The 27,416-nt window shown below is 40.2% G+C and overlaps 3 protein-coding genes across 4 annotated transcripts in view; 2 read left to right on the forward strand and 1 right to left on the reverse strand.

The window, feature by feature from the left end:
* CEBPZ (CCAAT enhancer binding protein zeta) overlaps positions 1-8,434 on the forward strand; it is a 23,738-nt gene extending 15,304 nt beyond the window's left edge. Inside the window, exons 10-16 of the mRNA XM_054975887.1 lie at positions 666-766; positions 1,730-1,790; positions 4,937-5,127; positions 5,662-5,745; positions 6,499-6,560; positions 6,664-6,745; positions 8,112-8,434. Coding sequence (XP_054831862.1) covers positions 666-766; positions 1,730-1,790; positions 4,937-5,127; positions 5,662-5,745; positions 6,499-6,560; positions 6,664-6,745; positions 8,112-8,251 — 721 coding nt within the window. The 3' untranslated portion in view covers positions 8,252-8,434. The remainder of the gene's footprint in view (positions 1-665; positions 767-1,729; positions 1,791-4,936; positions 5,128-5,661; positions 5,746-6,498; positions 6,561-6,663; positions 6,746-8,111) is intronic.
* CEBPZOS (CEBPZ opposite strand) lies at positions 7,993-14,792 on the reverse strand. 2 transcript variants are annotated; one of them, XM_054975908.1, is made up of 5 exons: positions 14,611-14,792; positions 11,872-12,014; positions 8,535-8,579; positions 8,296-8,380; positions 7,993-8,212 (listed from the first exon to the last, which is right to left on the reverse strand). In XM_054975908.1, the coding sequence occupies exons 2-4, from the start codon at positions 11,978-11,980 to the stop codon at positions 8,298-8,300; spliced, it is 237 nt and encodes a 78-aa protein (XP_054831883.1). In that variant the 5' UTR covers positions 11,981-12,014; positions 14,611-14,792; the 3' UTR covers positions 7,993-8,212; positions 8,296-8,297. The 2 variants fall into 2 exon arrangements, with proteins under 2 accessions (XP_054831883.1, XP_054831874.1); XM_054975899.1 differs by having other exon boundaries at positions 11,872-12,017; positions 14,611-14,790.
* A 2,513-nt stretch (positions 14,793-17,305) lies between these two features.
* Positions 17,306-25,637, forward strand: LOC129327351 (sulfotransferase 6B1-like). The gene is made up of 7 exons (XM_054975920.1): positions 17,306-17,508; positions 19,481-19,593; positions 19,986-20,075; positions 20,643-20,769; positions 21,621-21,715; positions 23,047-23,203; positions 24,473-25,637. The coding sequence occupies exons 1-7, from the start codon at positions 17,313-17,315 to the stop codon at positions 24,601-24,603; spliced, it is 909 nt and encodes a 302-aa protein (XP_054831895.1). The 5' UTR covers positions 17,306-17,312; the 3' UTR covers positions 24,604-25,637.
* The last annotated feature ends 1,779 nt before the right edge of the window (positions 25,638-27,416 follow it).

The following is a 27,416-nucleotide window of genomic DNA, read 5'->3' on the forward strand; positions in this document are numbered from 1 at the left end:
AGGATACACGTTTTAAATTTAAAAATGTGAGATGTGGCTAAACTGTGGGACGATCTAATGTCCTACTTTATTCTTAGATAAACCCATCTGTATAGTTTTAAGTGTTCAGCAAAAGTGGGTGCCTTCAGTCTGAGGAGATAAGGCAGGTCAGAGAAGCTGAATTGATTGTGTTACCTGTTGATTATATTATATTAAACTGCACTGGCTAATCTGCCTTCGATCTCACTGAGAAAGGTAGACTATAAAAATAAATAAAATAAAATGGATGTGGGAAGATGTCACAGTAAATGTGTATGGTTTTATTCATGAAACAGGTTTAGCAATTTTATATTTTTACAGTAGCATTTTACCGTGTGGAAGAATATTTATATCTATGGATGTACTGCTTTCAGACATTATATTAATGCTCTCACATTTGGTTTGAGCCAAAGGTCCCTTTTGTCAGCAAATGAATGCTTAGGTTGGGGTGGGCTGGCAGTTCTTTCTTGCACTGTGATGTCATAAGAAATCAAATATGCTGGCATGAAGGTCTTTTGGAACAGGAACTCTAAAGACTTGGAAAATCAACCCAGAGAAGTTTATCATATTATGGTTTTGACCAGTTAGCATATTTTGTTAATCCTGCTTTATTTGAATGATGCTAGTGTTTTATTTTTAATCCTCAGATTTTATAAAAAGCTGGACATAGAGAGGGAAAAAAGGAAACCTGTGGGAGATGATGAAAGTGTGGAAGATGTGGATGATGAGGAGTTTGAAAGAGCATTAGGTAAGGCTATTGCATCTGGTACTTTATCTTAACCCCGTCAAGGTTCAGTAGTGTACTTTGACTCCCCTTGAAGATGAGTGACAGTTCTTTAACAGATCTTTTAAGGTTGATCCAGTGGATGAAATTTAAGATGATTCTCTATAAAAGGGTCCCAATTCAGAGGTGTACGTGAAGAAATCCATTTGGAGTTTTATTTTTATTTTATGGAGGTTATTTATAGTCTGCATTTCTCACTGAGACTAAAGGCAAATTACACAGCGTAAGTCAATACGATCATTAACTGGGACATTCAGTAAACAGTACAATAGGATAAGAATAACAGAAATTTGGAAACAAGCAGAAATCTGATACAGAGCTGGAAAAATGCTGACACAAATTGATATGACTTAAATTGATATGCCATCTTAACAACATGGAAACTATCCAGTAGGACCTACTTACAGTGACAGGCATGCTACATCTCTCAGAACAATTTACTTAAGAGTACAGCCCTATTACATGTGTAAAAAAGCCCTTCTGAATAATTCGGTTTGGCACAGTTTGTGGAAAGCAAGGAAAGTGGGGGCTTTTTTGACTTCTTCGGGTAGACTGTTGAGTAAGATGGAGCCTACTACAGAGAATGCACTTATACAAGCAGCTGAATGTTTTACATTGCATTGCAATATGTCCTGAAATCTTTTGCTTATGATGTGGCATAATTTTATTTAAAATCTTTCTAACCAGCTCTTCATAATGTTCAAGGTAAGTATACCATAATATAAAGACTCAATAAAAATGCAATAAAACCTGTAAATCTCCATAAAAAAGAACAGGAATGTAAATCAGCATAACTGTCAGATTTCCACAGAATCCTCTAACCAACCAAAACTGTTCATTGAGCCAATGTGTTTTTTTAACCAAATCAAAATGTTTTAACTTGTGTTGATACTGTGAAATCAAACCTCTCCATCATGTCTCTTTCAGATTCATTTGAACACGATAGTTATTTTGATACACTTAGCAAGGAAGATATTAATTTTGCTGGGTAAGTTGTTTTCATTTTAAAAAAGCCACAAAAAAAAGTCTGTATACTACATAATTAAGCATTGTTATATACTTTGATTACTGCATGTGATATATTATATCTCAGTGTTCTTGTAAAACTCCATTCTGTAAGCAAACAAAGTTTCAGTGAAACATGTTCATGTCTCTTTTTTTCTGAAATTTGGCCACATTAGTAGTGGACTTATTAAATTAACATCCTTGCCATTTGATTATTTGTGTAAAACTGTATATCCTTGTATCTTCACCACAGCCAACTTAGAGGACAAAAGGGGTTTTCAGAATGAATGCACCTCTTTAAAGGAGGTGTGCCTCTCTGACATGGCTACAGGAGGCTCTTGCTCGATTCCTCCCTTGGTGGGGAGGTTCCTTAATTGGAGGGGGTTCTGCTCTGATTCATGGCCTAGTAAGATGAATACTGGATATTTTTTTCGTCACCATTTTATTGATGTATTTGGTAGTGGGTAGTGTGGGAGAAGAGTCCTTGGATTGTAAATACGGTGTTTCTACACCATAAAATTATGATAAAAGTTGATTTGTTTGAAAGTTTTTGTGTAAATTATGCTGTGTTGGTGCTCACTTCCTTGAAGTGCTTGTCCCTTCGTGTGGCCAACTATGTCTTGCATTTATTTACCAAAGATCCCACCGTTATACTCTATGTGAATTAATCTGAATTAACCTCCTCACCCCTTCCCAAAGTGCCATTCTCACAATCTGTAGCATAAATTAGAATCCCCACAGTTTCTATGTGCTTTAAAAAGACAGAAATATTCACCCTGTTGTTGCAGTGATTGTGATTAAATGGCATTGCATTCCAAGGTGTCAGATGACTGTAAACTGTTTCTTTATACCTATGGAACCTTTACATTTTAATCTTGAAGGAAGCTAGCTGAGCTGTTCGGAATGGCTGTTTAAAAAAAAAAGGAGAGCCCATTTTGAAACAGCAATGGGGGAGATTTCCCTTTCCCCCCTGCTCCATGTGGAACAGCAAAAATGGGGAAATAACACTGCCTGCACTATTTTGGCATAGATAAATGCAAGGGCAGGAGCCCTTCCTCCCTCCCCACAGCAGCATTCCGAGCCCAAATGGACTGTCCTTTTTTTTTATATTTTAAAAAAACAGCCATTCCCTGGAGCTGCTGTGTGGCTGGAGAACCAAGGATGGGTCTGGGGAACCCTGACCCAGCTCTTTAAATACCTGCACATCTAGTTTGGCCCTTAGAAACTATGGGATTAGCAATCAGTTTTTCCAGGGTGATCTCTGTTGATTGCTTTGGGTTTTTTCCCTCCCCTCTACAATTCCCTGTCAGCTGAGCCATCTTGGCTCAGAATGTGAAGATGAGTGTATACAGTGATTTAACAGGCTCATTGTTTGTTTTTGTTCCCACTGCCTCAAGTTTCATGCACTCTGAAATCTGTTATGTTAAACAGGAAGACTGAATGGAATTCTGATCTCTATGACCTGTTATCTAACAAGATTTTAGCAGATGTATACTTTTAAATGAAATAATTAAATCAGAATGCACAATGGGAACTTTATTTGTATTATGTGAACAAGTGCCCATTATGAGATTCCTGGAAACCCTGGAGTGAGCCCCTTAATTTTTCCAGGGAAGCCCTTATAAACTAGTCTCAATTTGCAATTCACATGTAGCCCCTGTAGCACAATGTGCATCTGTTACCAAAATGGTGTGTGTCTCCTTGTGAGTTGGGGGAATTAGCGTGCAAGGAAATGAGCTAGTGAGAGGTGGTAACGGGGACACATGCCAATTTATACCAGGTCCCTTTCCTCAGAGGACTCTCGAAATGACCAGGTGGATGTATAACAAAAACAATTTCTTGTGCGTATCAAAGGGGGTATCGAAATCAATCATGTAAGAACATACACCACACATATATAGAGTTGCCTAGGAAAAGCAGAGAGGTTGGATAGTTTCAGGGATTATGGGTTATAATTACCAGTCTAGAAGAGAGAGGACACCCGTGGAGAAGAGTGGCTTGAAGAAGGGGGTTCAGATGTGCAGTCTGAGGGTGCATGGGTAAGTCCAGAACACACACACACACAACTGTGGAGGCAGGTAGCCCAATTATACTGTGGAACATACTCTGGGGCAGGTTTGCATCTTCTGCCCCCAGACAATAATTTAATGGTTGTCTCCAGGGTGAGACAAAGAACTGGGAAAGCTTTGATTAAACTTTCCTGGGTGAAACTAATGGGTGATAATTGATGACCTGCGATGGCTGGATGGGAGCACCTATCAGAGCCCTGAATAGCCTGGAATGGGAGAACAAATAAGGAGAAGATTAGCGGGGTGTGGAGGTGATTAATTCAGGAACTCCTGGAAGACCCTATTGTCTTAGGATCTTTGCACATCTCCAGGGCTGTGGGGCTGAAGGCTAGACTTGCCTGGTGACTCACATACCAGTAGTTTTCCAGCTCCTAGCCAGGAGTTGGTAGCTATTTCCTGCCTTGCTAGGGGTATTTATGTTTAAAACACATGAAGAGAACAGCCATATATATAGCCATATTCATAAGCTTCGTATTAACATGAGGGCAGGTTGTATTTCTAACACTTCCTCCTTGTGCAAAGAACCAGCAATTCTTTAACGTGAAGAGGAGGAACCAGCTGGGGCAGCAGGGAGTTAGTGAGACTTATGTTGAGCAAGGAATAGTTAAGTACGCCTAAATATTTACATAGCCACTACAGACTTGTCTATATGAGCCTTTTAGTCATTGACTTATTTACAGTATCAACCCAGGAACGCTTTCCTACGAGTAAATCCCATCGAGTAGACTTCAGTAGGATTCTGAATAGAACTGCTTAGGATTACATTGATAGTGGGTTTCTTTTAGAGCAGGTTTTTCTCTTATTACTGCAATTCCATAATTTGAAAAATTGCATATTTCTATAGTGGCATAACGGTGTAGACTCAAGTTTCAATTAGGACTGTAATTGCTTATAGACTTATACAGGGCAGGGGACTACTGGTGGAATTAGCATTGGCTAAGTATGTTTTTACTGCTTTATAGAGTCAATTCTTTCTTGCATATTATTTATAATCTTTAATTTCTTATTCAAGCATTTTGTGGCCTTCCATTTAACAGCTTTTTGGGGGGTTTATTTCTAGCAATATAAAAAATAGTAGTGGTAAAAAAAGCCAAAGTGATGAGCCAGACTTGGAAGATTCTGATGAGGGTGACTTTGATGATCTTGATGATGAGGAAGTGTCTCTGGGTAGCATGGATGAAGATTTTGGAGAAGACCCTGATGAAGAAGGGGGGACTTTCATGGATGTTTCTGACAATGATGACAATCCAGGTAGAAATTCCTTAAATTGTTAAAATAAATCATCTTATTGAAATTCTAATTTTAAATTCAATAGGGAACTAGTCATTTGGAGGCTTGCACTCTGAAGATGTGCCCTAGAGTAACAAATTAAGGTATATCTGTTTGAGCTCTATTATCCAGGGAGTCACAAAGAAGAAACATCTGAGATAGGGAATGGAAGATTCATGAACTCTCTAAACAGGAACTGGGAGACAGTGTGGTTTAGTGGCCAGAATGTTTGAGTAGGATCTAGGAGATCCAGGTTTGAATCCCACTGTACCATAGAAACTTGCTGGGTGACCTAATGTACCTCACAAGTGAGGATAAAATGGAGGAGAATGATGTAAGCCACTTTTGGGAGAAAGCTGGGGGATACATGAATAAAATAAAATCAGTAAATAAATAGGAAGATTCCAGTGTTCAGTTAAATACTCCAAATGGAACATTCAAGAATTATTATCATCAGTGTTCAGTTTTACACATACTCTGAATTAAAGTTTGAATTATTCTCCTTTGTGATGACAGATGAAAATGAAGACCAAGTCAAGCCTTTCAGTAGTAACACAGGCAAAAGGACAAAAAAAATGGATTTTGCTGGGTCACTGAAAGGTAACATTTAGACTTTTCAAACATGACATATATTGAGCCTGGGAATTGTAAGGAATGTAATGCCAAGAAATAGTGTGCTAGCTCAAATCACTACAAATCTGATTTCCGCATCTTCAGAATCACAAACAACTTTGGAGAGAACATAGGTCTTTAGCAGCAAGCATGGATACAGATGAGGACTGACCGTGCAATCCTAAGCAGAGTTACTTCAGTTGAAATCAATGGGCTTAGACTGGGGAAACTCTGCTTAGGATTGCATTGTAAATTACCAGAATGGCATCCTTAGAAAAAAGTGACCTCTGAGACAGAATTGACTTTGCAGTATAGTTTCTCTGAATTAATGCTGTGGTTACATTTAAGACAAACCAGGGAAGGCTCACCCTATCACAGTTATTCTTTCCGTTCAGTTTTTGCTAATGCAAGAAAATCTTCACTTCCAGCGGAGAGGCAGGCAGACAGGAATAACTGAAACTATATTAACAATCCCATAGTGGTGTAGTCTTAAGGGAGAACAACTGTAGTGGCCATGTACAGGAGAGGAATTAAGGCTGGAATATCACAATCTAGTGGCTCAGTGCAGATGTAACCACAGTTAAGGGGTCGGAAGCTCTCCATAGATTTGCATGCTGCTTACCATCTTCTCCTCCCTTCCAATTTTAGTCCTAAGTATGGCTATCATAGGATTTGGAGAGTCTTCATATTTGGCTTTTTATGCAGAAATAATTGCCAACACTGTTCAATTGTTATTTAAAGGACAAAAGGAAAGCAGAAAAAGAAAACTCAAAGATACTGGGATGCTTGCTGCAGCAGAAGAAGTACGTCTCACTAAGTTCTATTATCTGATAAAATGCATTATATGATAAAATGCATTTTGAATGGTAGTATTTGAAATGCTAATTGATTTCTGCTTCTTTGAAGTTTGGCTACCTGCTGGATGAAAACGTTGGGTCCAAATTTGACTGTATTGGGCTGAATGCAATGGCTAACAAAGATAATGCACGTAAGTGACTTGTTCATGATAGATTTTGCAGTTATGACACCTTAATGGGAACAACAGGCGATAATCTTAAGTGTCCATGATATTTTAAGACTGGTTTTTAGTCAATTCACTTAACGCCCTTTCCCCCCTTTCTGTAAACAGTGAGGTATTTTGTCTAACAAAAGATTAAGGCCTGTTCAGACTCAGCATTTTGTTTACATGTTGACCTTTTGAAGTGCTTCTGGGAGAGCACTCTTGTGGAGAAGTGTACATCAAAATCAGCTACCAAAATACGCTTTACCAGGGGAAGGATCCTAGATTCTTGTTGTATCCTGCTTATATAACCAACAGTTACATAAATAACTCATTTTGTTGTAAAACTCTGTAAAATTTTTGGAAGCTGGACCTGAAACTTACAGAATAGTAGTAATTAGTTGTCTTGGTTATTGTGTGTGTAGAAAATAGGATTTGGGTAAATTACTCACTGTTACTGCCGCATCTCAAAAATGCAATTGGAACAGAGATTTGTCTTAACTTTACCTGTGTTTATGAGCAAAGAAAATGTTTTCCCCCAGGTACTGAACAGAGGAAGAGGTATATTTCACAATTCAGCTGGTTTCACAGAAATGTTTTTCATTGGTGTTTGTGGAATAACACGAACTTCAATCTACATCTCTTGGCTAATAGTATTTTCAAATGAAGTATTTGGTCACTGCAGTTTGCTCCAAAAATATACAGGCATAGCCTTTACTCCCTTGAATTTGGCGTCCAATGCTGGAGTGATCAGCTATTACTTTATAATATAAGTAATTTTATTAGATGCAAAAGACCATTAAAATGGGAACTAAGGTCACCAATAGCAGAAATTCTGAATTTGGGAGGTCTATACAGTGTTTATAAAATCATTTATTTGGAACTCTTCTTAAGTTTGTACATGGAACCTCTGGGATAGTGTGTAGACTGTAGAGTATGTATGATGATAAGATTGAATCTCCCACTTGATACTTTGGGACTCATTCCTAAGGGCCTTATTACTAGTATGTAGTAAGTTAATTTTTTTAGAATGATAGGAGTGGTCAAATGCATAATTCTAGTAAAGTAAGAGAAGAAATGTGTCCATAAAAATGGAATGAGTTTTGTAAGTTCTGACCTTAGAAGCACAGTGATACTATTCAGTAGTATACAGTTAAGTGTAAACCCAACTTTTGGAGAATTTATACCAAGATATTATGTGGGGGTTTTTTCAGTGAAGGAGGAGGATACCAAGAAACTAGTCATTCATGCTTTATTGATGTATTTTGAAACTCATAGCTTAGGCAATTCATATTTTTCAAAGGATATGACTATTTTGCCAACTTCTGATTTGCTTTCTGTCTTTCTTCCCTAGATGTCAAACAGCTGAAGTGGGAGGCAGAACGTGACAGGTGGCTTCACAATAAAGATGTGAAAAGTATCATCAAGCAGAAAAAGAAATTCCGGCACAAACCGCTGAAAAACAAACACAGAAGCAACAAGACCAAAAAATAACACTTGCTCCTCTTAAGATAAACTTCAAAATTCTTTCTACTTACAGCTAGTTTTTACTGCTCAGCCATGTCTCTTGATCTTTTTCCTTTAGGCCATAAATACCAGACCATTCATTGCATTTATAATAAACTGAAAAATAAAAGTTGCTGTTACCTTATGCACAGCAAATGAATTTTTCAAAGATACAGTTGTTTGTGCTTTTATTCTGAAGAAAGAAAAGTCCTGTTACACTTTTAATCCAGTGAAATGGAGAAGAAAATGGGAACACACAGGTCAAACATACCTTCAAGGATAGATGGGTATCTCCTGTTCATTTTTTGCCTGAAATCTGAGAAAATGAAAAATTGTTGAAGACTGTCTAACAATTAATTGTAACAGATTTTTGTTACAGCAGTTACCCAATTAATATATTTCTAGTTTTTTTGTTGGTCATAAATGCCTATCCTCCAGTCTTCAAATTAGGCTCCTTATGTATTTATTTAGTGCATTTTTATCCAGTCCTTCCTCAAAGGTGCTTGAGGCAGCATACATGGTTTCACCTTCTTCTTTAAATTCAAAACAACTCTGTGAGGTAGGTTAGGCTCAGATAGAGTAACTGCTCTAAGAACATCCAGTGAGGTTAATGGCACGCAGGGATTTGAATTAGGGTCTCCCCAGTACTAGTCCAATTCCATGCTGACCATGCTGGCACTCATTGTGTTACAAACTGTTTCCAAATGGCTTGGTGTAGATGTAATTGCAAATGTGGTTTATTGCTCCCTGGTTCAGCCTTCGTCTTGCATACTATCCTCTGCTCATAGGCTAGCTAATTGGTTTCTTAAGCTTTCATGGCACCACATAGTTTGCTGCTGTATCTGAACTACCAAATCATGGTTTATGCTTTCCCTGCAAACAAGTATTCAAAATGGGGGCTGGTTCCAGTTTAGAATCCTGGTTGGTTTGCAGGGAAGTGCATGTTATTGGTTGTGGGTGTGGGTGTAGTACTAAGTTGTGGTATGCCCTGGAAAAAACCCCTCATTTATAGCAAGGTACATTGGCTGTTTTGAGTATTCTCCACATATGTGCACACAGCATTGGCTGCCTGTACATCTGAGCTGAGCTGATATATTCAGTGGTATGAGATGGGAGCTGGAGGTAGCACAGGTATTGTAGCTTTATTAAGCTTATCCCACTGGGCAGAGGAATGAAGTAAAACTGGAAGCAGGACCATTGGGGGTATCAAAGGCCAGAGCTATAGACCAGCATAAATTAATTTTCAGCCCCTTGCTTCACAGTATCACTTGTTGAGGTAGGGGGTAGAGTTGTTTGAATTAAATGGACTGAGCCTTGAAAAGAGAGCAACATCTCTTCTTGGTGCTGTGCACATCTCCATAACAAAGCCTATCTGTTAATATGGGAACTCTTCATTTACAAAGCTAAGAAAATCTTGGGTCCATGAAAGGATGAACGCAGGAGACCATTAGGTAAAACCACTACATTATTTTTGCGGAGAGAGGGGAGTTGGTGGAGATACAATGACTTAGATGCTTGCTAGCCAGGTGACATATTAGAACATATACTGTCTGGCTCAATTTTTGAAATCTGGATTAAACCATGATGCAGTTTCTCATTTTATCTCAAAATTGGGCAAGGCAAAGCATTTGAATTACTAGAAAAGAGCAAGAGTCCAGTAGCACCTATAATATTAACAAAATTAATGGCAGAGTGTAAACTTCCGTGAGCCACAGCTCACTTCTTCCGATACAGCAAGTCCACCTGTCCTTATATTTTGGAGAGAGGAGTAATTACAGAAGCCGAATGATAATAGCCGGTGAATGACAAAGGCAGGTGTGATTGAATAGGATGGGGTATGCAGAGGAGTAGTGGGTGTGGAGAAATTAGCATTGGTAATGAGACAGCCTTTGTCCAGGTAGATGCATAGTCTTGAGCTTCCTTATTAGCTGCAATTCAGCAGTCTCTCTAATCTCCCTTTGAAATCCCTCTGCAGGAGAACTGCTACCTTTAGGTCGGCAACGGAAAGTCCTGGAAGTTAAAATGTTGCCCCACTGGTTGGTTCCTGATGTCAGACTTATGTCCATTAATTCTTTGTCGAAGGGACTGGCTAGTTTATCCAATGCAGAGAGAGGAGGGACATTGCTGACACGAGATGGCGTAAATCACATTGGAAGATGAGCAGGCATATTCAATCATGTCTGTCTTTGTCATTCACCGGCTATTATCATTTGGCTTCTGTAATCACTCTACTCTCTAAGATATAAGGATAGATGGACTCACATTCTAGCTGTATCTGAAGAAGTGAGCTCACAAAAGCTCATATCCTTCCACTAATTTTGTTAGTCTTACAGGTGCTACTGAACTCTTGCTGGAACTGGTGTGGGGGCTATAAAACTGACAGCTTCTTTTCCTGCTGCCCAGGCTGTCCGTTTCACAGACCCCGCGCTGGAACTGGTGTGGGGTCTGTAAAACTGACAGCTTCTTTTCCTGCTGCCCGGGCTGTCAGTTTCACAGACCCTGCGATGGGTTCAGCCAATGGGCTGAAACCGGTGCGGGGTCTGTGAAACTGACAGCCCAGGCAGCAGGAAAAGAGGTTGTCAGTTTCACAGGCCCCGCACCAGTTTCAGCCCATTGGCTGAACCCATTGCAGGGTCTGTGAAACTGACAGCCTCTTTCTCCTGCTGCCAGAGCAGCTGAAACCGGAGTGAGGTCTGTGAAACTCCAAACCGGCCACAGAACAACTGGAAAAATTCATTTGTTCTGGAAAAACACATTCTCATGGGACGCATGTTTTGATGCAAACGAACCAGCCATTCCATACAGAATTTTGTTCTGTGGTTCGTTTTGTGCTCATCTCTAGTGCCAAGGGAATGTAGCTTTTCAAGAATATGCAGATGATGATTACCTTTTGTATGTATTGCCAGTTAAGGAAGGTAAGCCATAAAAAATGGACATAGCATTCTGTATAAAGATGGAAATTATAGGGGGTATCTTGCCATTGATCATGGCACATTCTTTTGGAGCAAGGAGCCTTTGTCTGCCACCAGCAGAAAAAACTTCTTGCATTAGAGGAAGGTTTTTGTGCTGGATGAATGCACTGTTAGCTGAGAAGCTGCCTAGTGTAAAAAATACCAGACCAAAATAACCAAGTAAACACTTTAACATATATAAAGATTTGGGTGCAAAGTATGTCCCAAAGTCCCGAGATTTCTTTTTTTTTAATTTCTTTTTTATTTTTATTGTGGAAAAGTTAAAAGAAAAAATATAACAAAAAGACAACTATACAGGGCCAAGAATGGCTTACAAATCAGTCTACAAAGTAAAAACAGTAAAACAACATAATCGGCATATTGTTAATCCATTACAGTTTTTCGCCTAGAATGCTTCCTCCTTTATCATCAGTCATCTTGTGGTCTCATTAATATCTTTTCCCCCTGTGTCTCATCTTGATACCGAGATTTCTTTCTAATGTCCTGGAGAAGGAACGATGCTATTTGATTAGTCTTCTGACTTAAGAAACAAACTGGAAGCTATCAAAAGTTATTTTGATGACAAATTCTCTAGGCAATTATAAATAATCACTCTTTATATTGACAGAAAGTTATTTGTCATGTTAATCCCCTTACCTTGACTTGTGTCCATTTTGTAATATAGCATATAGGCTCCACCAACTCCCAACATTTCCAAGACCAAAACTCCTTTGAAGATCTTTTTTGCTAGAAGAGGATCCATCATGCAGCCAGCTTCCAGCCGGTAGACAACCAGTTCACTACTGAGAAAGTAGTCAAGCATTACCATAGAACAGCTGCAATTTTTTTTTTTAGTGCTCATCCTCTAATGCATTACTTAGTAAGAATGCCGTTCTACTGTCTATATACGAATGAACAACCCTTTATTAAAATTAATCTACTAATAATCAGAAGTTATTGAATTGCTTAAGGTAACCAGGTAGCTGAAGCATATTTATCTTCGGCTACAGCTGTTATGAACCATCACTGTGCTTATCTTGTATACTTTTAACACAGAAATGTCACATACTATACTCATCATATTTCATGATATTTTAACCCACTCTTTATAGTTTTTAACATAATCTGCAAACCAAGACTTCATAAATTTGATGAAGAAAACTCAAACCCACAAAAGCTTACACTTCAATACTCTGGTCAGGCGATCTTTTTTACTTTCAATTAGTACTGTGAGACAAAACGACGAGAAAACAAATACTTTTTGTATATTACCCTTTGGCTGCATGGATATTAGAGTATATTTTAAAGTTATGCTAATTTCAAGGAAAAGAAGGCACAGAACTCAAGACTGCAGCTTGCTCTTAATCCAGCTAGAAACTCTAATTTTTTCCTTCCGATATTGAATACTTAGGACCCTTTATGCAGCACCATACACATTGTTACACATCATGCTGTTAGGTAAACATGGGAAACAAATGCAAGGACCCTGAGCTGGAAGTCCTCGGTTCAATTCTTGCCTCAGCTAAAACAATCAGTGTCACACAGATCTTCGTTTTTCCCTGGCAATTCAAGGGTGGGCAGATTTGAGTAAGATGCAATTTAACATGGATAACTGCCAGATTCGGCATCTGGGTAACAAAAATTCAAAGCATGCATACTGGATGGAGAATATGCTTATGGGTAGCAGTCTGTGCGTACAAGATCTATGAGCAGTCTGTGTGATGCAGCAGCAAAAAGGCAAATGCAATCTTGGGATGTATCAACAAAGTTCTAACATCCAAATCACAGGATGTCATTGTCCCACTATATACTGCGTGGGTCAGGCCTTATCTGGAATATTGTGTGCAGTTCTGGAGGCCTCACTTCAAAAAGGATGTGGACAAATTGGAACAGGCGCAGAGGAGAGCACCCAGGATGATCAGGAGCCTGGAAACCAAGTCCTATGAGGAAAGACCAAGGGACTTGGGAATGTTCAGTTTGGAGAAGAGGAGGTTAAGGGGAGACATACCCTCATTTAAGTCTCTCTTAAGTATTTAAAAGGCTGTCAGAGGAGGGAAGGGAGCTGTTCCTCTTGGCAACAGAGGATGAGACTCAAAACAATGGATTCAAACGACAAGAGGGAAGGTACTGGCTGGACATCAGGAAAAACTTCACATTAATAATAATTAAGCAGTGGCATCAGCTGACTAGGGATATGGTGGGTTTCCCTTCATTGGCAATTTTCAGAGAGCAGCAGGACGAATACTTGTTGGGGATACTTTAGGCTGTTCCTGCATTGGGCAGGGGGTTGCACTAGATGGTCCGTAAGACCCCTTCCAACACTATGATTCTATGAGGTGGCAACAAACTTGTTTAGCCTAGTAGAAGTGGAGGCAGTGAGTATAGGCTAGCAGCACAGGGAGAGTCCGTTTGCTGGGAAGCTGTATAGTTCTGGGTTCTTACCACCTTGCATAAGAGCACTGACATTTATACGTATGTGTCAAACATTAAATGGAAAGGGGGGTTAGATATTGGAATCATATAATTATTGTGGGGCTGTGCTTTTCAAGCTGAAACCTTGTTTCTGTGATGTCAAGTTGATTCCTTTAAGCCTCTTGGAAGAGTCTGGCACTTGGTGGACCAGAAAAGTTGGACTTTGCTCAGCACAAGCAATAACCCGTTGCTTAACTGAACTGAAACCAGAGGCGTGACACCTACGTTATACAAACCTTGCCATCTTATTTTGAATATTAAACAGTCTTGATTTAAAGAAATGTATTAACTTACACTGTGGGCGAAGCTACAAGTGACTAATGACACTTGAAGGGCAAGTGTATTTCTCCATGTTCACTCACCCTCCACTCAATCCACTTGCTGTTCAAGTGTCATTCGTCACTTGTAGCTTGGCCCTGTGTTGCAATAAAACTCACACAGCTTATACACATGTGCATCATCCTTCAGGGAAAGGCAGGATATTCAAAGCAACGCCTTGAGCACCGACCAAGGGCTAATTGACGGGAAACCCATGCAATGCGCACACGAGTCTACATTGCTGCACATGGATCAGACAAGCCTGCCTTCCATCACATGGGATTCTGAGATTTTGCAATTTCCTGCATGGAAACAACTTCGGTCGAAGAACTGATTAATTTCCAAAGCTCAACCCCGCCCCAAAAGAAAGCCACCGCGCAGCCAAAAGAAGGCACCCGAACCTCCTCTGTCTCGACTGGAACTAAGTATTTACTAGCTCTCAGTTGGCCGCGCCCCCAGGGGCCAAGAACTTTTCCAAGAACGCGAAAAAAAAATGACCCGGAAGGGGAAGCCGATTTGCTTTCCTCGACGGGGCTGAGACGGGTAGCCTCGTGCCTGTGGTTTAATCCGCGCGTCAAGTTGCACGCAGCACCTGCGCCCACGTACCTTCTCCGCTTTCCCTGCTCCGAGCGGCCGAGCAGCCTGCCCTTGCAGCTGGCAACACATGCCCTCTTCCAGCCCCAAAGTCCTTAGCGCAATATTCTTTTTTGGATGGAAGAGCAGAAAGTGAATGAGAGCTGCGCATGAGCACGTCCGAAGGGGTGTTTGCGCAGGCGCATCGATGCGGGCGCGTAGGGGAACTGGCCTCGTCGCCTTTTCCTTCTACGCATGCGCCTTGAACTAGGTGTCCTCCGGCCGAAAGTCAGCGATAGCGGGAGGAGGAGGCTTCCTCGCCCCTCCCTCCCTCTCTGGTTTACTAGCCTAGGAACCCTCCCGCTGGATCAGAGACGCGCGAGGGATCCGAAACGGTATCGTGCTGAGATATGTTGGCAGGGCCTTCGATTTAGGGGGAAAATAGGCTTTAAGCATCTAATTTACAGCAATCGAGTCGATGTTGGCTGCTATTAGAAACCTGAGTTTCTGCACTCCTAAGGAAAGAATTCCCAGTCCTTTTCCTATAGCAGAGTACGAACACTTGTCCAGGAAAGTTTGGGCGTAAAAATAAAACCCCAAATAACCACCTCCTTCAAAATATGTGTTAAGTTAATACCGTGTTAAAAGACTGGGCAAATAAAAGAGGCATATAGGTCAGAATTTGAAATGGCTCAAAAACATTTGTGCCTGTGACTTGAATTTAGTTATTTAAAATATACCTCCCCTTATCTCTACAAATGCATAGTGGCTAATGGTACAGCAAAATTTGCAAGGACATCATGAACAAGTTTAAAACAATACACAGTAAAAACAGTTTAAAACGAATGCACACGTAGTGTATTGAAAGATGGCATTGTCTTAGAGAACTAGTTGGCTAAGTAAAAGACACCTTACATGTTTGTGTTTCTTACTCTCTGGGACCAATGTATCTTCAAGGATACCTATTTACCATGATGTTTCATCATCACAGCCCTTAATGGGTCTGATACTGAAAGATACCAGGAAAGTAATGCCATTGACAGCCAGGGCTAGTAACCATTTCATAATTAGTTTCTTCTCTTTATAATGGCATATGTTAAGAGAAAAATATTAAACCTCCATGATTAAAAGCAATGTAACACTTCATTGCTAAATGCTAACAACAAGGACATGGCTGTGAACTTCTCATGGCATATAGATGGCTACTACTGGATGCAACATGAGCAAGCAGACCTTTGCTCTAATCTAGCAAAGCAATTGTATGTGCTTAAATCCAGGGTAATGGACTCATAAATAGAAAATCTGGTTTATAGTGGATGATTTTAGCTACATCACTGGCTCTGTGTGCCTTTACATTTTATTCGCTAATGAGTTAGGAACCATAGGTAAAAAAGGTAAAGGTGTAAGCACCGAGTCATTACTGACTCATGGGGAGATGTTGCATCACGACGTTTTCTTGGCAGACTTTTTACGGGGTGGTTTGCCATTGCCTTCCCCAGTCATCTACACTAGGAACCATAGACTTCACCACTATGTTGTATTGGATTCCTGCTAATGTATGTCTTTGTGAACTTGTATCTATTTACCCTGTGGCATGGTTTATGGAAATGTTCTTGATATTGACTGTACTAATCTCATACTGTGTAATCCACCTCGAGTCTTAGTGAGAAAAGCGGACTATAAATGACATGAAACAAGCAAGCAAACAAACAAACAAACAAAGAATATAAGAACAGCCTCCCAGAAAGTTGCTGGCAGGAGGAATCAGGTTGTCAGGCTCTGCCAGTGGATCTTCTAGACTGCTTCACTTCATCAGACCAGGCTGGATGAGTTAAAGGTCTTTATTAAGAGATTTCTACCATTCTAGAGCACAGTACAATTGCCAGGAATACCAGGGGAGGGCCAAAAGGGCTAGTTATACTCTCTTTTCTCCTCCCCCTTTTTTCAAGCAGAAGCCCGTTAGTCTTGGTGCACAGTTTCTCGCGGGAAAGCTGGAAGGGGAAGAGAGGCAGGCACCAAGGTAATTCGGCCAGTTCCCAAGCGCCTTGAGATAAAACAGCTGAGTGCAGAACAGCAACAGGAAAAATAGTAAGAGAACAGCAGGCCTACAATCTACCCCTCCCCACCCCCCACAGTAAAGGAAATCACTGGATATGGCAGGCAGGTCACAGGCCTGTCTGACGCAGGTATAATTTATAGTGCACCTTTCACAGTCAAAGTGTTATGTAAGCCATTAGTGCTGAAATACAGATAATGTTTTCCTTTGCAGTAATACAAAGTAAATTTGGGGTGGGAATTTTTATTAAGCATGGTATTAGCTACCAAAGCATGTTATGAAGAAGCCTTTGATCACACCAGGAGAAGCTTCCTCCTTTTAAAGTTATATAAGTCTGAATGTAATATTTTGTCTGCTGTGCCAACCAAGCAATTTCTTTTCTGTATCTCTGTTTGACTTTTCCAACCATCATGGCAACAATACCTGGCTTTAGTGAGGTTTGCTTGTAATACATAAACCCTCTTTTCAGCACATAGGGTTAGAGAAGTGGCTCAGTTTTCTCTTTAACAATAGAAAGGGAGGAGACAAGAAAGTTAATCTGATCTTGCTGGCTTGTACATAAAGGAAATGAAATACAAAAGCATTGTGCTAAGATTAATTACTCCACCCTCAAAATACCCCTTTAAATGTATTAGTTATCCTAACGAAACTGCAGTTTCTTACAACAGAAGAAGCAAGCATGACTGAGAAAACATTTGTAGAAGAAATAGAGAAAGCGCTAGAAAAATCCAAAGGCCTAAATCTTAAGGAGCTTCTGTTTTGCTACCAGGGGACCTTCTATCCTACTACAGTATGCAGTGCAGAAACATTCCAAGCCCTGGAGAATTTTGAAGCCAGAAAAGATGACTTGGTGTTGGTGTCTTATCCCAAATGTGGTGAATACAACCTTAAGTTACTTCTGATAATCTTATAGCAATGATGTGATGAGAAAAAAGTAGCCAGGTGCCATGTTTAATATGAAATAAATGAGATATTAAACAGCATTGTAAGTGTATTGCTTTTGATTCACTTGAAAGCTACCAAGATCACCTCCATAGCCACTGTTTCTAGTTAACAGCAGGAGTGAAGGAGGTATTGAAAAGACCAAACAGCGATCCACAGTAAAGTGTTTTAACGGGGAATGAAATGTTACGGGATTGCTTAAAAGTGTTGGTGTATCATCAATGTGTATCATCATTCGGGTGAGGAAAGTGTCCCATGGCAACGGGAAACTGCCTTGGTGGTCCCATGTGACATTTTAAATAAAAATGTGTTAATGAAGTGTGCATGGTGAAGATGGCAGAGGAAAAAAAACTCAAACGGGCAAAAATAAATAGAAAGGCGTGGCATAGTTTTATCACACTTTCAAATTCAGTTTGGACCAATCCACAAAAACAAATATTGTATGTTGTACTGATAACTTTGACCTCCACTGATTTCTTCAGGTTTTTTGTGGATAGCATGGAATCTGTCATCTGCTCTAGGGTATACAAATAATAATAATAATAATAATAATAATAATAATAATAATACACCTGTCTTTCTGGGAGGAACAGTAGATTGTTCACTCTTAGAGGTGGCTTCACGATCATAAAAGACCAATTTGAAAATTTAATCTGTACTAGAATAAGAGATCCTGCAAATGCAAAATTCATAAGTTAAAAATTCCAAACTGATTTCATTATTTGTTGATAATTGATTTGAAATGCATTCCCCCTCCCCCTTCTCCCCAATTGGAACCCATGGTGGCTTGCATAATTCTCCTCTCATCCGTTTTATTCCCACAACAAACCCATGGTGGCTTGCATAATTCTCCTCTCATCCGTTTTATTCCCACAACAAACCTGTGAACTAGGTTAGGCTGAGAATGTGTGACTGGCCCAAGGTCACCCGGCAAGCTTCCAAGGCAGAACAGGAAATTGAACCTGGTTCACCCAGATCCTAGTCTGACATTCTACCCTCTACGCCACATTGGCTCTCAGAACTAGCACAATTTATTTCTGAGGTATGAGGAAGCATAAACATGGTTAAGTTTTGGTCTCTTCAGTACCAGGCTCTTGTGGCCCTTCTTTTAAGAAAATGAAATTATACAGTGTAATAAAGGCATGCCTAAGCATGTACAGTGTACCTTCTAATCATTTCTAGTTAAGGAACTGGGCTTCATGGGTTTCCATCAAGGTGTGAGCCTTGGCTTCTCTTAATCCGACAACCCCAGCAGCATTCTGAGACAAAATCATGGGGGAAGGGTTTTTTAAAAATAATATTTCTGTCTTTTACAATCTCTACAATTTATGCTTGTACTCCATATCAAATCCTCTTTGCTCACTTCCACTACTGGTTAAGTGTGGTGGGAAAGTGGCAATGGCTTATTGGTCATTTAAGCTATTTTTCGTGATGTTTTGAAATAGAGTGCTTTGACAGCACTCATTGCTATGGTTTACCTGGAATAATAAAATAATTTGGTCCAGCACTTCCTTAAACACTGTGAAGTGTACATAGCATTTCTATGGGAACCAAGGCATTCCCCTTTGCTTCAGATCAGGCAATGTCCAGCACAGGCATCCCATTGCATTTGTGGAGCAGACCTTTCTGTTATCTAATTCAGCTTTCAGCAACGGGAGGAATCTTTGTGCTTAAACTTCTGTCCACATTAACCAGTCCATTCCACTTTCTCATTAATACTCAAGTTGTCAGCACAACCTATATAGATCTTTTGATCTGAAAGATTTTGATGTAGTATGTGCAACATTTCTGTTCCAGCAAATCCAAATACAATTTACTTTGCACAAATTGGTATCATGAAAAGACCTGCAGTCATTAATAAGCCTATGGCCTGATGATTTTTTTAAAAATCCTTTTTTGTTTCAGGTATTAATTGGTTGATTCAAATTGTGAATGACCTGATTGTCACAACTTTGCAGACTAAGAATGAGAATGCAGAACTGCCTTTCATTGAATGTGGAGATCCTGAAAAGTTTCAGGTGAGTGTGCCACAGAAATACCCCCAAGTCAGATGCTTTCTATGTATACAGGAGGTGAGTGGAGTGAAGGGCAGCAGCGTTGGCAGGCAGCTCGTCTGGAGCAGGACCAGCCAACTTGTGACCTACCAAGTCAAAACATTAACCAGCCTTTTTGTTGCACCCCACTGAGGGCTTGCTTGGTTTGGTTGTCTGTCTTGGACTGCAGATACAGGTGGTTATTAAGCACCTACAAACTGTGATACTGACATTTAGCTTGGTAGGTCACAAGGCTTATTCTAGAGACTCCCAGATATTCCAGTTGTCTTTGGGTTAGTAGATGAATACTGTATATGAACACAAAGCAAATTGCTGTTATGCATGGACAACTATATTACTTTTCTGTTTCTACAAAGAGGATGAAACAATTCCCATCTCCAAGGATTGTGGCCACACACCTCAATTACAACCATCTTCCTAAGTCCATCATCAAAAATAAAGTCAAGGTAAGTGACTCATAACATTCATTTATAGAATTTATTAGGAGATGTTTACAGCATTGATTCATATCTTAGGGGCATGAGTGAAAGTAAGTGGGTATGGGCTAAATCCCACTGGCACAATGCATTTCTTTCTGTCTTTTTAAAATCCCATAATTCCTCCATGGAGCTCAGGGTAACATACATTGTTCTTCTGTTTTCCATTTTATCTCCACAACTGCTCTGTGAAATAGGTTAGGCTGCAAGATGATCTCTTTCTAACAATAAGAACCAGTCACTTCTAGCTATAGTTAACCTATAGCAGACTGAAATGATCTTTTTTAAAAAAAAATTATTTTATTTTATTAGAACAAAAAGGGGTACAGAAAGAAAAAAAGAGAGGAAAGGGGGAAAAGACAAATATAGGACTGTGTGCTACAAGGGTTGCTAAAATACAGAGTTCAAAAGACATAACCTTTATGAATGTTAAAATAGAAATTAATGTAATTATTGAGCCTAACTAGTATATATATGCTGATCTTGTTCACGAGTGTGGGCATGTTTAAAACTGCCATCCTATTTATCTCATTCCAGATGCTGGTGCTGTTTCGAAATCCTAAAGATACAGCTGCATCATTTTTCCATTTTCACAACAATGCTCCAAGTGTTCCAAGCTACAACTCTTGGGAGGAATTCTTTTCAGAATTTATGAATGGGAATGGTACTCTTTGTGACTTTTGTTTAGATTTGACAGTTTAAACACTGTCAGGGAAAATGTATTAGGGTTACTAAATTAGATCCACTTGATCTGAGATTAGCTCCCCCCTGTCGAGGAGAATTTCCTTTACAATTTCCCATTGCAAAGATTGCAATTGCATTTTCCCATTGCAAAGAATTTCCCATTGCAAAGATTTCCTTTGCAATGGGTGTGTATTATGACGGAGAGCCATTTGTATCTCTTCAGCCGCAGTGCCTTGGTAAATCTAGCTGGAAAAAATTATACGTTTGAAGAGAGTTGAAAATCGTATGCTGCAGGTAGTGCAATGGCTGGAATCCCCATTGTTTCTTTTGTCCCATTGTTACATTTGGTCAAATAGGTATTTGAACTACTATAAAGCTCTGCAAAATTTGTTTCCCAGAGTAACGCTGGGATGAGTGTACACACCATGAGCAACAATAGCTTTATTGTATCACCTTCAGTACTCTGAAAAATCTATTATCTGTCTCCAGTCAAGCTGAACTGTAAATGTACAGAATGCTTTCTTCAAGACCTGACCCCATATCATGAGGGGAAGAAAATTAAGAAGACACTTACAGTGCAATCTTGTGCAGAGTTACTCCTTTGAATTGATGGGCTCAGACTGGAGTAACTCTGTCTAAGGTTGCATTTAGCGATTCTTCTTCAGAGTAAGTATCTGCTCACTTTCCTTCTGTGTGCCTGTGTCTCCTGTGGGGTATGAAAGGACAGAGTGTTCACACAACAAAACGTTTTTAGAAAATAGTCTACCATTAAGGTGGTGGCGTTTTTGAGGAGTAGTAAGGTCATTTCGATACACTGTCTTTGATCTACAGTTGCCTGGGGATCCTATTTTGACCATGCAGTTGCCTGGAACAAACACATAGATGAAGAAAATGTTTTGCTGCTGACATATGAAGATTTAAAAGAGGTGGGCTTATTCATACTTACAAGCAAGGTGTATCTTATTTCCTTACTGTAAAGGGCCTGACCTGCACTCACAGGGATTGTGTAAGAGGAGCCAAGTTCAGAACCTAGAGCTTAACTTGAGTCAGGGCTCACCTAACTTGATTGATTCAGTATATACACTTCTCAGCTTTTCAGTTCAAATAATTTTCAAGGGGGTGTCCAATCAAATAATAGAAGATAAAATGGCAATAAAATATAAAAACATGATATAGCCAGTAAAAACAGGCTGTAAAATAGTAATAGCTACAATAAAACCCACAAAAATAATTGTTCACTAAAATATGGGTAAGTAAAATAATTTAATTTAGCACCTAACACTCAATAACATTAGCTGCCAAGTGGTGGTGGTATTCTATAAGTGGGATGCTATCATAGAAAATGCTTTTTGACTGTGCAGTGACAGCAAAAACAGATTAATTTTTTTTAAAAAAGGCAAGAACAGCAAGCCCAATCGTTTGAGGTCTGACAACCTTCTTTTTGTTGTGCTGCAGTTGTGTGACAGCAATTTTATTAAGAGGAGTAACCTCAAAATTCATATTAATTCAAGAACAGGTGATTGTGTATCAAAATAAGTTGGTCTGCCTTGGTATTGAGGATTGGGATGGTGGTGGGACACAGGGCTACATCCCCTGCTTCTCTGACTTCTGCAGTCCTCATGCATTGGATTTTCAGTTTGTGTTTCTTCACCTATTTCTGCAGTACAGTTGTAATTGTATGTATTGTATACCATTTCTTTGTGCATCTGCCTACACATTATATTTCCCTGGATCTACAATATCAGAATGCACTTGTGAGTCCTCTGCTGGGAACTCAGTTCCTAGGCATACAAGACCAGGTGCCTCAGTACTTGAGGAGAAGGGGCTTCAGCCTCATCACTGTGCCATTTTCCCAGCCTGAAAGGGCCAAATGGGACACTGTTTGCCCAACTGGAGGCTCTGTGTATACTGACAGGGTACGTGGTTTCCCCAGCCAGGCAAATAGCACTTCCCGGACTTGAAAACAGTGCAGACGGAAGGCATAAGCCCCTTCTCTCAGTACACTGCATCCCCAATCCAAATGGAGGCTGCACACTTGGGAACTGACTTCCCACTAGGGAGCCTGAATAATGCAGTTAGACCCTACCTATATTATAAGTGTCTGACAATATTTAGCCAAAGAAAACATCACAGATCTGTACTGAGCACCAGCTTTGTGCTCTGAATTCAGTATTGAGACACAGTCTATAAGTCTGGCTTACAATGGGGAAATGAACTCTGCTTGCTACTTTGACATGTGCCACCCTGTTGCTTTCAGGACTTGCTTGCTGGAGTGAAACAGATTGCTGAGTTTTTTGGTTTTGCTCCCACTGCGGAGCAAAGTCAATCAATTGTGGACAGAGCTTCCTTCCAAATGGTGAGGGAGAGATCAAAGGAGACGCATGGTGCAGCTGGTCCACTTCTCTTCCGGAAAGGTACATTAAAAAAAAGAAAAAGAAAATAGCAATGCTGTTCTCCTCCTCCCCTCCCCTGGTTATGATTTGTACTGTCAAATTATGAGCAATCCTTTATGAAAAATGTGGGTTTTTTTATCATTTCCATCTTCATAAGGGGTACTTCACAGGCAGCACATTACCTGTTCTATGCGCTCATCAATTGTAATTAATTTAATGCTTTTTAAAGAAAAGATGAGACAATACAGAGGACACTGGGCCTCAGAATTTCTATAGCAGGTCTTGCAGATAAGCAAATTGAAAACTGGGCCACAATTTCAAAACTATTTAATGGAATGTAATATTACAGCTTAGTACATATGTAACGCCACCCCTTGGTTTGGTTGTATGGCAACAAGCTTGAAAGGAACTGTGGACTCACACATGTGATCATTTCTCCCCTCCCCTCTTCTGCCACCACAAGCTAATTAGTTACTTCCTAATTTTTTGGATGAACAGTAGTTAGCTGTTACATCTGAACTGGCAAAGGATGGCTTGTGATTGCCCTGCACATCAAAACTGTGAAAGGGGAACAAGCAAGCCTGGTTTGTGGGATGTGCAAGTCATAGATGTAATGACCACCTGTGATTTGTTGAAACTAGAGAGCTACTGATTTTCTTATAGCACATGAAGTGGTCAAGGGATCATGAGAGTGAGCATACATCTCCTTCAAGGCTCATCCATAAGGCACCAAACTATAATATGGGGAGGGACCATGGCTCAGTGGCAGAGCATCTACTTTGAGTGCTGACATTCCCAGGTTCAATCCACAGCATCCTTAGTTAAAAGGATTAGGTGACAGGTGATGTGAAAGGCCTCTAAGTGGAGAGTGGGTGCCAGGCTGAGTACTGACCTTGCTGGACCAATGGTCTGATTCAGTATAAGGCAGTTCCATATGTCCATGGGTGGCAATACCTCTGAATCAAGCCATTAGGCCTTGAACTCGCTCTCTCTCCCCCCCCTCCATTTTTACGTGTGTACACATGCACACACACAGATTTACTTGTATTGTTTGTGCTGTGGTGGTACTACAACAGAAGAAATGTGCAAGCACAACCTAGGTTTTGGTAGCAGGGAAACCTTGTGTGTTCAGATTTTTCCTCACCCCCTAATTCAAGCAAACTAGTTGTACCTTTTTTGTGCCCAATGACCCTAAAGTTATGAAGCTACTGCATTGCTCTTGATTATCAAATTATCTGTGTAGTCAAAATTCCCCCTCCCTGCCCCTTCCCTATTTTGTTTTTGTTCTAGGTGTAGTAGGTGACTGGAAGAACCTTTTCAGTGAAACACAAAACCAGAAAATGGATGTGAAATTTAAGGAGTGTTTAGCAGGAACAAAGCTGGAAGCAAAACTGAAGTATGATGTGTACTGCAAAGCCTGAATGTGTGAACAGTTTAATTTTAATTAACATTTCCTTTCATACACACAAGAAATACCAAAATCAGAACACCCATTTCTCTGTGACAATTTTCAGAGATTGTAATGCTTTTTAGTGTCAGATTTCTAGGATGCATTTTTCTTAAGCTGGGCCCTATCAAGATATTCAGTAGTGTTGGATAGCCTGTATTTTCCAGGCAGGCTAGGAAGGTCTCCATCATGATGTTTATAAGGAACAAAAGAAGGTGGCATGGGGGTAGGAGGGCCAGGTGGAGATCTTGCCTGCCTCTTTAAGAAATGGCAAGAGCGGATGCAGCTGTGGTGCTACTTCTATTGTTTTTCAGAGACTTCTTTCACCCATTTTTCACCTCCACTTGCTGTGGGACAAAACCAGATTTCTATTTGCTACTGTGATGGAGGAAGGTGAGGGAAAGGACCTGTGAAGGAGTGGGGCAGGAAATGCAGTGCTTGCTTCCTGTTCTGTTGCCTACAACTTTTAATGGGACAGGTAAGATCTCTGAGCTGACACCTGACAATTATAGACCATTTGAGAACCCTTTCCTTGCCTTTATGAAATATTGAGGTTATCACAGAGAATGTGGCCTAAACATGTCTCTTGATGATGTGGAAATGTCTCACCTTTATTTGGCCAGCCATATCAAATGCACAGTGTAAAGCTCTGTAAACCAAACGTGGTGGATGGTGGGTGGGGGTATATTTCACGTTTACATTTTCTGTATTTTAGGGTTTATTTATAATCCTCATGAAGCAATTTGGATTCATATCATAGTTTTTCCTGTGTAGATAGGATAACAGCTCAGTCAGGAAAGTGAACCATGACAATGGTGTGGAATCCTGTTATTTTCACAGTAAGTAGCATTAGGCTTCTGGACAGGATAGGATAGAAGCTGTGTATGTTGTTGTTACTCAACACTGAATTACAATGAGATCTATTTAGCACATCAAGATGAATTTTCGAGAGCTTTCTGAAAGAAAATCTATAGACTTCTGTTACTGCTTCTGGTGTTTATTATATTAAAAAAGACTTCATTAAAATAAATTTAACTCATTTTGTTAGTTTTTATATTTTAAAGGGTTACATTTACAGTTAGTGTTTGCATTATTGGGAAATGTTCTGTTGATTTCAACAGGTTTCCCTTCCTCTTGGTTCTACTATGGAGGAGCCTGGCATCTCCTGTAACAGAATCAGGCCTTTGGGGAAGGGGAGAAACAGGAAAGACATTCCCTGAGTGGATCTTCCCAACTAAGACAGATCCATAATTAACACACTAGATTTCCACCCAAAGAAATGTGTGTATAGGCAGCTATTGATTTTGCCCATGTGCTGAGTGGTAATTGCAGAAGACCCTGTTCAGATAAGCAAAACTTCCATGGCAGAGCACAGGGAAAGAAGCGGTCATGCAGATAAGACGGGCCAAGGCCATGAAAGGCTTTGCATGTGATAGTCAAAAGAGCTCTTGCCATTCCACCTAAGCCATTTCTCTGTGTCAAATTTTCCCTGTTTTTACTTCATGACATGCACAAAATACTCCCATGTGGAGCAGCAAAAACAGACCCTCCCCCGCTTGCTATTTTCAAAATCAGTTTGGGGCAGGGGAAACAGGTGCTCTTCCAAGGCTGTTTGGGCTCTCCTTTATTTTTTAACAGCCATTTCCTGCAGCTGCTGTGTAGCTTTGCGGAACTCCAGACCCAACTCTTGGCTCCCCAGACCCAGCTCTTTAAAAACCTGCATGTTTAGCTTGACTCAGATGGGTCGCCAATGGATTGATTGCAGAATGGGAGTAATATGCATGCCCCACCTAGCTTCTGATAATTAGTATTATTTTATACAATTTATATTCTGCTCTCCCTGCAAGTGGACTCAGAGAGGATCACAAATGATAATAAATACAATAAAAGAAGGTAGCATAAATTAAATTAAAATGTATCAGACAGTACAATAAAATATATATAAGACAGTCGCACCAATATTGCACATCCACCAAAACATTAAAACAAATCCATGGAGCAGGGTGGCCAGCTACCAGATGACAACACTGGGGGAGGCAACACTTCTCCCCTTGGTAGGAGGCCAGTTTTTCAGCCTGCCTGCCTCAACCCCTGTACGTCTGGCAGAACATCTCTGTCTTGCAGCCCCGATGGAAAGATAATAAATATGGCTGGGCCTGGGCCTCCACAGACAGAGAGTTCTACCAGGTTGGGGCCAGGACCAAAAAAGCCCTGGCCCTGGTCAAGGCAAGGTGAACCTCCCTAGGGCCAGGGACCACCAGTAGATGTTAATCTGCCAAATGGAGCAGTCTCCAGGGAACATATGGGGAGAGGCTGCAATGTTCTGCACCAACTGGAGTCTCTGAATTGACTTTGAGGGGAAACCTGTGTAGAGTGTACTACAACAGTCTAATCTGGATGTTACTATGGCATAAATCTAGGTGGCGGTAGAGAATCATCTTCCAGGCTAGTCTGTTGGGAGAATGCCTTTTTTGCAGCTGCATTTACTTGCTTCTCTAGCAGGTGAACTGAACTCCATTGAAAGTGAGGAGCTTAATGACTTTCAGGATCTCCAGCTTCCCAATCATCATCACATCTGGGTTCATTTTCAATTTGTTTGCTTTCAATTATTTGACCACAGCTGTCAAGCAGCCACTCAAGACCTCTACAGCATCACCAACAGATTTGGATAGTGAACTATCCAATATAGAACTGGGTGTCATCTGCATATTGATGACATCCAATTTCAAAGCTACAAATGATTTCTCCTAAAGGTTTTACACAGAGGTTGAATGACATAGGGGTAAG

Source organism: Eublepharis macularius, chromosome 1, assembly GCF_028583425.1.
Source record: "Eublepharis macularius isolate TG4126 chromosome 1, MPM_Emac_v1.0, whole genome shotgun sequence".
Lineage (NCBI taxonomy): Eukaryota > Metazoa > Chordata > Lepidosauria > Squamata > Eublepharidae > Eublepharis > Eublepharis macularius.

Bases quoted from the DNA above. Each gene is read 5' to 3' on its own strand.
- CEBPZOS (XM_054975908.1), bottom strand. From the start codon at position 11,980: ATGATGGATCCTCTTCTAGCAAAAAAGATCTTCAAAGGAGTTTTGGTC. The intron at 8,580-11,871 runs GTAAGGGGATTA...TCATTTTCTCAG, and splicing joins CAAAATGGACACAAGTCAAG to ATTTCAGGCAAAAAATGAAC. The intron at 8,381-8,534 runs GTATGTTTGACC...TTTATTTTTCAG, and splicing joins ATACCCATCTATCCTTGAAG to TTTATTATAAATGCAATGAA.
- LOC129327351 (XM_054975920.1), top strand. From the start codon at position 17,313: ATGACTGAGAAAACATTTGTAGAAGAAATAGAGAAAGCGCTAGAAAAA. The intron at 17,509-19,480 runs GTGAATACAACC...TTTTTGTTTCAG, and splicing joins GGTGTCTTATCCCAAATGTG to GTATTAATTGGTTGATTCAA. The intron at 23,204-24,472 runs GTACATTAAAAA...TTTTTGTTCTAG, and splicing joins TCCACTTCTCTTCCGGAAAG to GTGTAGTAGGTGACTGGAAG.